Source organism: Cataglyphis hispanica, chromosome 13, assembly GCF_021464435.1.
Source record: "Cataglyphis hispanica isolate Lineage 1 chromosome 13, ULB_Chis1_1.0, whole genome shotgun sequence".
NCBI classification, from domain to species: domain Eukaryota; kingdom Metazoa; phylum Arthropoda; class Insecta; order Hymenoptera; family Formicidae; genus Cataglyphis; species Cataglyphis hispanica.
In genome coordinates, this window is record NC_065966.1 from 2,032,214 (window position 1) to 2,043,891 (window position 11,678).

General features: G+C 38.9%; 1 protein-coding gene across 9 annotated transcripts in view; it reads left to right on the plus strand.

Moving 5' to 3' along the window:
- The window catches only part of LOC126854033 (homeobox protein extradenticle), a 59,975-nt gene that overhangs the window by 36,029 nt on the left and 12,268 nt on the right, over positions 1–11,678 (plus strand). For 4 of the 9 annotated variants that reach the window (XM_050600373.1, XM_050600374.1, XM_050600376.1 and 1 more), the window contains one exon: positions 5,955–11,404. The exons of 1 other annotated variant lie outside the window; for it this stretch is intronic. In XM_050600373.1, the coding sequence (XP_050456330.1) occupies positions 5,955–6,089 (135 nt within the window). In that variant the 3' untranslated portion in view covers positions 6,090–11,404. Of the gene's footprint in view, positions 1–3,021; positions 11,405–11,678 lie in introns of those variants that run through there. 4 more of the 9 variants (XM_050600383.1, XM_050600382.1, XM_050600384.1 and 1 more) reach the window with 4 other exon arrangements.

Below are 11,678 nucleotides of genomic sequence, written 5' to 3' on the forward strand. Positions count from 1 at the left end.
GGACGATAATGTTCGGTTTCGAAAATTATTACGCGTTCGAAAGTTTTCTTCTCTCCCTTGATCATTTTTTGTAATTTTTGCAATTTTTCAGATTTACAATATATTTTCTCTTATTTTCATAGTTGAAAATACTTACATTTGAAAAAGCCAATTTGCTTAAAGGAACAAGATGTACGCGAACTTGAGGATTTATTCCGCGTAATCCCTTTTATTGCTCTGTATATGCGCATACATGTATGCACGATTAGATGTGTGTATGTATGCGTGCGTTACTGGGAGATATATGTACATATCTTAGGTTGAATACGCTGTTGCTGTTGGCCTGTGAAGATGAGCGCCGACAGTCGCGATGCGAAAGATGTGTTGGATCGGGTAGGGGTCGCCTAGAGACTTGCACAGAGACAAACACACACGTACACCACACCAAGCTAGCAGCCGATATAGCGTCAGGTTTGCTTAGTATGCATTGGAGTTGCTAAGTCACTTTTTAGGCAGGGCTGGCTCTCTCACATATTAATGGAGCTGGTGGATGCGCGTCGCCGCGCTTCTAACGAGTCGCTAGCATTCCCGCGATGCAACGGAGCGAATTTAGACTAGAGGGAAAATTTTACGGGACTCCTCTGATGTGTCATACCCGGTAGTATCAATCTTCTGCGACTCTTCAATTTATTCCTCCTTTGAATATTCTCTTCGCGTATAAATCGTTATCTTCCTCCTCTTTCATTAGATTTCATAATTTTTCCACAATTTCATAAATTCGCTGGAGGCAAGTTTGGATTCGCTTTTATAATTCACTCTTCTTTCTCAGTTTATTTAAGTATGTAGGCGTTCTTATGCATCAAACATTTCTTTTTATCTTTTTCTTAACGAAAAATATATCTTATCGCAATTGGCAAATTAGTATACGTGTGCTAATTTCCGACGTTGGAATATTGTCTCGTCTCTGATACTTGGTTCTTTTTACGGACGTAAATTTCACTGACGTACAATTTTAACAATGTCACATGACACGGAGTGACGTTAAATTAAATTTGCGGGTAAACACAACGAGCTGGAGTATTCGGCAAGCATGGTAGGGGATTCCTGTAGGAATTTCTAGCCGGCGGATCCAATATCTGACATGTCGATACGTTGATCATCTTGTCGATGTTTCGCTTCGACTACAATTCTATCGCCGAATAAAAGAAAAAGTATCGTCCGATGAATTATCTGTCGGAGAACTTATTTGATTCAAGTTAGAATATAGGCAAAAGATCGGAAACACTTAAATGATTATTAATAAAATTATTATTACTAATTGATTGCAACAATGTATTGTCTCGCCAATCTATTTTCTTTATCGATAAATATTCAATTTTGGAAAATATTTTAAATTTGCGCGTGAAATCGATATCATTTTACTCGAAAGGAAATTAATTTCGTGGTTCATCCCGAGACTTTTCCAAGATCGCGTAAAAGGGGGTGCCGCTCTCTGCAAAGGTTGAAATGAAGCGACTAAAATGCATGCTCGTAGCTGCGCTATTCCGCAGTCACTTCCGGCTTCTGTAATTTCTCTGCTTCTCTATCGATCTGAAACGGAGCCCGCGCCTTTTCCGCGTACTTTCTTGTTAAGTTCCATCAGTTTTATCGTTCGATCGATGCTTTTTCGACTCGGAAGGATACATAACACGTAGCGAATTTACGAATCGCAGGAAATTTTCTTTTTACCTTTAACTAGTTTTGCCATAAAGTGTCTCTTTTTTCATGATAAAAGAAAATTTTTTTAATTTGTCCGAATTTAAACCGATCACAAAATTTTTAATTTGTCTCAACAGAAATAGGGAGAAACATAATGAATTTAGTTTGTTAGTTAGTTTCTAGGACATGTTGTGTGTGTTTATCAGAAATATCTTTAAAAAGTATTATTTCTGCTCCACCTAAATTTTTCTAGTTTCTATTTTGGAAAAGCAAACACGCAGCACAACAAATATGTATCGATACATTCTTGAGTAAAGTACGATGACTCATGAGTAATGTCTCTAATTTACTCGGTTGCTTTCAACGAGATCGAATTTGCGATTTGTATGTCGATTTTGTCAAACAATTTCAACGTTGCGTCGCGCATATGCGATCGACTCTGACGGCAAAGATTGCAAGGAATCCTCCTTGACGCTGCAGCTGGCACTAACGTTTCCCGTAATCGCATACGTAACAAATGAGCAATGTCGCTTTGTACACTCTCTTACATGAGCACGAATGACAAAGAAATTCTCTCACACGCCGGCCGATTGACTTTTAACATTATGCACCGGACAAAGTAATAATACACTTGTATATTCCATCATTACTATCTTATCACTGCCTCTTTCGTTTTGTCACCGCCGCTCCTTTTCCCTCTTCTTTTAATCTCGTTCTAATCAGCTGTTGGTTGGTATTTCGAGTCTAACAAATAACAATAAGGAAACATGGAACTGTGTTTGTCGCAAGAGAACATCGGACCGAACTCGCGACGAATTTATTTACGTCGAACAGATAATATTTTTTTCCCTGAGCCGTTTTCGATTTGTCGTCTTTTGCTATTTTGTACTTTCCCTCGCGACGTAAGATACCAAGAGTGACAGACGAGAAGAAAGACGGCGCATTGTCGCAAGCACAGTTCTGGCACGGTCTATGCTATCTTATCTACGTTACCGTCACGATTCATCGGTCGTCTGCTGCGCCGTCTCTTCTACTCTCCATCACCTTTTGACAAGTTCCAATCTTGGAAGCTGCGAAATCGCGAACGTTTCTCGCCCCCGAGATGATCCCGAACGACGCACATTCTCCTCTTGTCGGTCCTTGAGAGAGATTACGTAACGTAAATTTAAACGGGAGATTTTTGAACTAGTTATATAAAATCGGATTTAATTTTCGGAAATAGAAGATTGCAATCGGGCAAATGTCTTGTCAGGACTTAAATTATGATCCGACGCTCTCTAGAAACGATCGGACACCCCAATCCGAGATCGAGATCGCACTCAATGACGTTTTTTCTTGATACAGATGAAACGAAATTCTTAGAAGGCGACAGAGAGTGAGAGAGAGACACCGGATCAGACAGCCATGCAAAAGACAACGCGCAGTCGAAGCTAGGAGAGGGAGAGGGAGAGAAAAGTGTGAATTACGCGAGAGACAGAAAGATAGAGAGAGATGATCGCGAATGAGAGTGAGAGAGAATGAAATCATACAGCCGGGGAAAATTATGAGACGTGAAATCGGGACTGATGCCATCTATCACTGATCTCGGCCTCTCCTGCTTTTTTATTGTGTTTCCAGTGACGCGTCAGGCCGACCTAAAACTTTCGCAAATGTAATTAATGAAACTCGCCACAAACTTGATACGAGGCAAGAGAAAGAGAGAAAATGAGAGAAAAAAATTTTTTAAATCACAGAGATAGAAAAAAAAAACGCGAGCGCGTGAGAGAAAGAGAGAGAAAGACGAGCTGAAATTTTTGAGAAAAGCTGACGAGGGCCGCGATCAAGAGGACATCGTGCTTTGTTGCAACAGGCGCAATTCCCTTTTCTTAGAATTGTTCTTAAAGCAAGGGGAAACATTCGAAGAATGGTCATGGATTTCGCATTGAGACTCTAGGAACGAGAAGGACTGCTTGGAGAAACGTTGTTAGAATTCTTCGATTCGCGGGTTGCTCGAGTTCTTGCTCGATTTTCATTTAATTCATCGGTAGTGCAATATATACGTACTCAGGTGGACGCGCGTGCCTACGTGTTCCGGGGACGTATTTCGAAATTTTTACTTCGAGCCGGCTTTTAGAAGATTATCGCGCAGAGACAGAAGGAGTAGAATTTATTTTGGAATTCAATAAGCTACATGTGGGGGAAAAACAACCGCGTTAAAGAAACAACAACGCGCATGTTTCAAAAAAATATGCTATAAGTCGACGACGAGTACCCAAGCGCGGCAGAAAATATGGACAAATAATTCGGCGTAGAAAAATTTGTCAATTTGACGTTGCGACGATTAAATATCGGTAGAATTTTTGCAATTCGGCGAGAGAAAAAAATTAAATTTCGTCGTTTTCGGGGAATATTTATTAAAATTTAATTTGATGCGCGTCTGAAAATGATCTCTCTTGTTAATTTGGCACGTACCGGTCCACATCCTGAAGAATAATGCATCGACATTGGAAGAATTGGGAAAATACAACGGCAATAGAGGAGAAGATGCGATCACGGGACGTTACAAACACGCGGATCGAGCTTTCGGACTCGGAAATTCTTCGGAGTCTTGTATCGAGTTACATCGATGATATATATCGACAAAAACGAAAGACTTTCCGCTCGATGATGCGTTTATTATTCCCTCCAAAAAGACGTCCCCGCCTTCGAGCTCTTCCCTTAGGATTAGATCTCGCTAAGTGTGCAATAAGATTTTGATATTGGGACTTTGTTTTAAGTTTTAGAAATACGTTAGATAGGCCGTTTCTTACGTAGATAGTAAAGATTGGTGGCAGCAAGCGATAAGTTAATTTGATTTTTAATTGTTCATACATACACACACGTGCAAAAGGGCGAACCGATGTCTTTAACACTGCGATTCTTTCACTCGCGGAATTCGAAATGAAGCCTTGAAATTATTCGAGAATTACCTTCTGCTATCTTTCGGTGTATAAAAGACAACAATAAAAGATCACTCCGATCGAGTTACACATAATCTCCCGTTTGCACATAAATATTTGACAGCACACCCCTGTGCATTGCGTGCGGTTTCGTGTTGCCCTTTACACGGCTCTCGATACTTAATCCTTAAAGATTTGTTTAAAGGCAGCTCTTCCTACACTACATTTCGTACATACATACACAGTTCACACGTACGATAAGTATATAGGTTGATAGAAGGAAGAGGCAGGGCAGCGTTGGAGTATATCCTGTAGTTGAAGAGAGATACTAGGGCAGATTACATTTCGTGACATGCATGGCTGCATGTAGAATTTTAAGACACGAGAGCCTTTGAAAAATTTCTATCAATCTTTTTTTTTTTTTTTGGAATAGCATAATAACTTTTACAAGTTTTACAGATTTTGTACGTAGGAAAACGATAATAATTTGTGGAGAATAAAATTCAATTTTAGAAAATATTCAAATTATTATAATGCAATTTTCAGAGGCTCACGTGTCTACAAGGTAGTATGTGTGTGCGTCTCTTTATTTGTCTTGATTTGAGTAATGAGAGATGAGTACGCGATGGACCGAAAGAGGATGATAGAGAGGGAGTGAATGGTCAAAATTTCATTGTAGCTCGTTTTGCAGACTTCAGAATTTCGCGTAGACACAGTAGTAGAATAGACGCCGGTTTGTTGCATTGGCGAATTCGAAAGGATTTTCCGATTTGATGTTCGCTTTTGCGTTTACCACGCGTGGATGGTGAAAAAATGATGCTCAAACGTCAAGAGTTTCGCGTTCGAGGCAAAATCGAGATTAGCGTTCGAATCCTTTTGTTTCTCGATATGGTAACGAGAGGATGTGTATCAAGCGCAAGTAATGTAAAAAGTAAAAAGTAATTAACAAGATTTTGCTTTTAGTTTGAGAAAATTTGAGCTAAATTACAAAATAAAAATTCAAGTTACAAGCTCTCGAGTACGGTTGAGCACACGGTTAATCTAATGAGGTGCGCACGTTTCGAATTTTTATTCACATATTTGAATGATTTCTATCTCTCGTTGCCGCCGTAGCCAATACAATATGCCGAGCTTCGAGAAAGTTTGGCCTCGCACCCGCGGCGCGGGGAAGGACAGGCCTGACATTCTCTTTGAAGCGAAGCGTAAGCAAGCAAAGCAAGAGTTTTTCTTTTATCGGGTCAAGGCGAGGTTTAGCGACCAATGACACGCTATTTTGTCGCCATCCTGCAGGGGATAAAGACAGAGGGCTAAAAATCAATTGCAAAACAAAAAACAAACAATCGAAAAAACATGACGCAGGGCAAGGCATTGACTGGGGGGCCAGGCGCGGCGGGATGGATGCAACAGCGCGAGGCGGTGCCCGAATTTCCGCCACTCCACGATTCAGCGGACTCTGATTCTGACCGGGAAAACGAAAAGCGACCGCGCGTCTAAGATTTGTATGTTTTTTTTTCCTACTTTTTCTGCCATCTCTTTTTTTGCGTCGAGACAGACGCACGCGTAATGTTAGGCGAGAGAGAGATTGTGCGAACGATGCGTGTAGAGAAGAGCGAGCGAGAAATACATCTCTCGGAAATACATACACACACACAAATACACATACGTACATACAGTCTCCCTCATCGATACGAAAGAAAAAATACGCATATACGATACAAATCGTTTGCTAATGTGTTCCGAATGTGAATAGCGTTCGTTTTCGATTAATTCTTCTCGTTTGGCTGTACAATTGAAAAAAGGATACGTGCAGATATGGATGCATATTTAGGTAGCCTGTCGCAGAAAACAAAATCTGATAACTTAAAATGACTAACTGTTGATATATACGTCAACATCCTCGGTGCACTTGTGGCGCCAAGTGATGAAGTCGCGTTCGCACCTCCTTCACGTATCCTCGATATCCGGACTTGCCTTACCGAGTAATTTTAACAAGAATAATAGCAAAGACACGCGAGCGACGAAAGCGTAGGTCAGTGTGCCCTTCCTACGACACACGTTCATTTCTCAGAATATAATAGAGGCTGACGTACACGCATCTAGCTAGAGAAAGAGCGTACACGAATCAGATATAAGGTACTCGTTACAAGCTAACAGAGGCACAGTGTTTCTAGACTCCTTGAATTGAAAGCTGCCCGAAATTTTTAAGCTTTTTTTCAATGATTTGATTCCTTATAAATTTGCAAAATTTTATCGAACAAGAACACCTTCGATCCTGTCGATTTAGAAATTGTATCGTCTCTTTTTTTATACATTTTTTTAAGATTATATTCTGTTTAAAATGTGAGCTTTTGAAACATGAATTTTGGGAGCGCTGTGACAAGAGCGGAAGTACATCCGCAGAACTCCTCTGTCATCTTTCGAAATCACACGTAAATACACACGACTCTTCTCTCCGTGCGACTTTACATCTTAATGCCTTGTTACTCGTTTTCTCGATATGTTAACCCTTTTTATGTAATGCTAGCGAATGTCTTTTATATTGATTTAAGTCCCGGACCCTTATATTTTAAGTTTAGCTTCAAAATCCCGTGCAATGATGATCTGACACATTGCGTTACGCCAAGAGGTTCAAACATGTTAAAGGAAATGAAAATTAATCGTCTCATTGCGATTGTGAATAGATCAGTAACAATTTGTTAACGAAAATTAAGTTAAGAGATCCATTTTTAGTAGAGTTAATTAATGTTATACTTGTATATATATTATACAGCTTATATATATTTCAGAATTAGTATATATAAGTATATTATTCTTTTACGTGTATTTCTAATATAGCGCTAATGTTGAAAAATTCGTCTTGACGTCGTCCGGAGTTTTGAACCTATTGGAGCAACTTTTAAATTGCTCGCATTCTCGATTCCAGGAATGCGAAAACGCTGTCCGCGATTGCGTTAGAAAATTGATGTGCATGACCGTATTTGCGAGCGGACTCGAAAGGCCGCTTTTCGTCTCTCCTTCTCGCCCTCCCTCCCACACATTTTTTTTTTTTCTAATTATGCTACCGAGCACGTAATCTCATTAAAATTTGTTTCCTCCAACACTTACTTCTCCGTCTTTATTAATTTCATTACTCGATCATACATAACACACACATACACAAACATACAGCATCGAATCCGACATTGGCAACGATTCGAAAAGATAGCCGATCAGCTGTCTCTCTCTATGACATCGACGGGCGATCCTTGAGCGCGGCCGATCGATCGGATTCGAGTCACGAAACACATGATTGCGCCTGTCTATCCTTAGTTGGTCGTACGTACGTAGGTACATATGTATTGTGTATACGTATATATACATGTGTATAAAAAAAAAATATATATATATATATATATATATTCTATATACTTTTTTGCGCGTATCTGTATAACTCGCACGTCACTCTACGTGGCGGAAAAGAGATCTGTTATTATTAACGAATCTAGCAGAGGATTGCGTTTTAAAGAAAAAAAAGATATCCCTCGATCGGACGTGCGCGCTTGACTACGGTCACTCAAAAATGTCTCTCGATAAGTCACAGCATTTTTTCTGAATAAACAAATTAATTTTATATAATTTGCTATATACATAAATACTAATGAATTAGTTCCACGAAAATCAGATGGGAATATTGTTATGTTATATTTCGATCCCTTTTGTTAATCTTTTCGGACGATCTTTTTTCGCTACTGTGAGTTTGCGCGCGTACACGGCCGGATGCTGTTTGCTTTCAGGAGCTGTCGCCTTGAAATCCTTAGGAGAAACGCAGGAAGAACGCATACTGACAAATTTAAAAAGAGAGATTGAGAGAGAGAGTGAGTGAAAAACGAGAGAGAGAGAGAGAGAGAGAGAGAGAGAGAGAAAAGCATAAAAAAAATACGATAGAGACCGCATTGTTATCGCGATAACGCTCGCGCAATCCGATCACCTCACTATCTGTGATCCGAGGCCCGTCTTTGAACGGCGGGTAATACGAACTAAAAATCGATATTAAGCTATTAAGGTTACATAACGCGCTCGTGTCTGGAGGCACTCGTGTTCTTGCCCCTCAATCCCGCCAGGATTTATCCATCCGACGCTATTCAGATACCGCTCGCTCCATTCGCGTATCTGTCTTTACGGAAGCGAGGGGCTTCTCGAATAAAAATTTGAAAACAAAATATATCGAGCGCGTGAAAAATTCAAAATTTCTGTATATCATATATCATATTCATATACGCGTTTTTTTTAGTCATCTTAATTTTTCGTTGTTAATTATATTAATATCGAGAACGCGAACCGCGAAGAGTGAATCCTCCTCTCATCTCAGACTTTAAGAATATAGCCGTATATTGCAAATCTTGCCAATAGCACTGAATTTTTATATTTGTCAACTTTTTGCGGCGTATAGTTGCGTTTTTTTTAAAACCGACGCGTAAAAAAATATTATAAGCTTACGGCCTGCGAGAGGAGGCTATTTTCTTTCTTCCACGATGTTCTCCGATGAAATTTTCTCTAAACATGCGATTCGTTTTGGCTTTGAAAAATCCACCGACACGAATGCTTCCAGCCATCGATGTCAAACAATGTTTTCCCCCCCTTATCCCTCTGCGATCCATCAGGAGCAAAAAAAATATATATAGCAGAATAATATATATAAGAGATGCGTTGAGAGAAAAACAAGGTGTGAGAATGAGCGAGAAAGAGAGAGAGAGAGAGAGACAGAAGCAATGGTCCTGCGACACAACACTAATGTATACGATTTTTCAACACGAAAATATTATATATTGTAGCTATATATATACATATATATATATATATATAGAAGTATATATAAAAGAGGATAGTATATAGGCAACCATAATGGCATAAGTGCATCATTGTAATGGCGATGGCAATTAGTGTATAACGAAGATTATTATTATTATTAGTTATTTTTAGTTTATTCTTAATTATTATTATTATTATTATTATTATTATTATTGCCATTATATTATTATCATTGATATTATCATTATTACTATTATTAGCGGTTCTCGCATTGTGATAATCGCATTGTAATTGTACCATTATGACGATGACAAGTATCGCTGCTCTTATGGGTTATTAAAGTTTATCATGTCAACTCGAGAGAGAGAGAGAGAGAGAGAGGAAGAAGAGATGTACTTTTTTTTTCAAACCTTATCGATCAAAGACCACGATGATTCTTTCGTTTATTGTTTATAATAATGAATTGCAAACGAATCGTTTATTACCTATTACGTAGGTAAATGAGAAAAAAGGATATCCCATTCGCATTGTATAAACAAAGTCAAGACGAGAGTTATGAGTATCCTCCGAACGATTAGGTGGTTAAACTCTGTTGTTAAATAATATGTCGCGAGCGAATCGCTCGGCTAAAGATCGATTGCCGAATGCAATCTTCATAATTTATCTCAATTCGCAAATTTGTATAATTTTTTCTTATTCAATTTTCACAAATCGTGCCCAAATATTAAAATATTCAATAAATTATTATTTATTTTTTTTTTTAGTTCTATAAGTGCAACATATAATTTTCGTAACACAATTCCGAAGAGAATATATTTATCCGAATATCTCTATTTCTGTTATCTATTTTTTTACATATACGTAAAACGTATAAAGCGACAATATAAAAATGTTGATCGCGAATCGTAATCATTATTGGATTAATTCGCGATTGCGTGATTATTGATTGATAACCGTCTATCTAGCCATAAGTAAATGAATTCTCATGATAATCGTTTAAAGTTATAAATTATAGTCTCTCGACGCGGCCACGCTATCTTTAGCCGAATCTTTCGCCGATCGTGCGACCAGTACAAGTGCGTTCCGGCACAGCTAGTATACGAGAAAATCGCGCCCGAGGTTCACTGAGTGCGCCTCTGGGCGTCCCTTATAGGCTCTACCTAACATTTAATAAATGAAACGAAAACATAAAAAGGAAAAAAATTAAAAAAAAAAAGAAATACAGATCAATAATATGGACGCGGATATGCGAGAAAGAGAGTGAGTGAGTGTGTGTGTGTGTGTGTGTGTGTGAAAGAGAGAGAGCGATGAGAAAGAAATAACGTTTAACATATTTACGGATATATACACACACGCGGTATAAGATATTATATATTTATATCCTTCGCGCTCTTCTCCTCCCACGTCTCCCCCGGTCTCCTCCGTTTCTTCTCATCCTCTCCGTCATCCTTTTCTCCGACTTCCGCACGCGATAAGGGCGTAAGAAAAAAAAAGGAAATGGCAAAACATATAGAGATAATAAAAAACGGCCGGTGGGGGTCGAGTCGTTTGCTCGACGCTGCACGCTGATAAACATTGATTGTTAAAATGCATTTACGTTTTCTTTTTCGCCTCTCGGAGTGTCTCGTCGGTGTCACGGCGTTAACTGTCGTCGCTTATAAAAAGCCCTACTCCTTTCTCCTCCCTTCTTATCCCGTCTCATCCCATTCCGTCTGTCCGACTCGACCAATTTGTCCCGATGATTGTGCGCCGCAGAAACGATAATATTTTTGGATTGATTTCTTCGTGTTGGTCAAGAAAACGAGCGCACACGCGCCTCTCTCTCTTTACGTCGGAGACGCGCGCGCGTCTCGTCGCATATTCCGTATATACATGTGTGATGATCTCAGAGTATAACGTCCGTGTATGCGGGAGACGATCGTCGACGTTGTGGCCCGAAAGACGACAGTTGAGTATACCATAGAAATCATTGTATCGATTCGAAACATTATGATAAACTTAATAAAAGAATCGAAATAATAGCACGATTATACATATTTATCCCTTTGTATCCCAATACATCCTAGTAGCTATTAAGAAATCGTCGTAACACACACACATACGCGTGACCTCGATTGATGTATTGATTTATTATAATACCAATAATAATGTATATATGCATATATGTATGTATATGTGTATGTGTTTATAACACGCACACATATATATATGTATATGTATATGACAGTAAATCGTAGTATTAATAATATACAGTATACATTGTGTTATCATTATATTATTTATCATTATTATAAT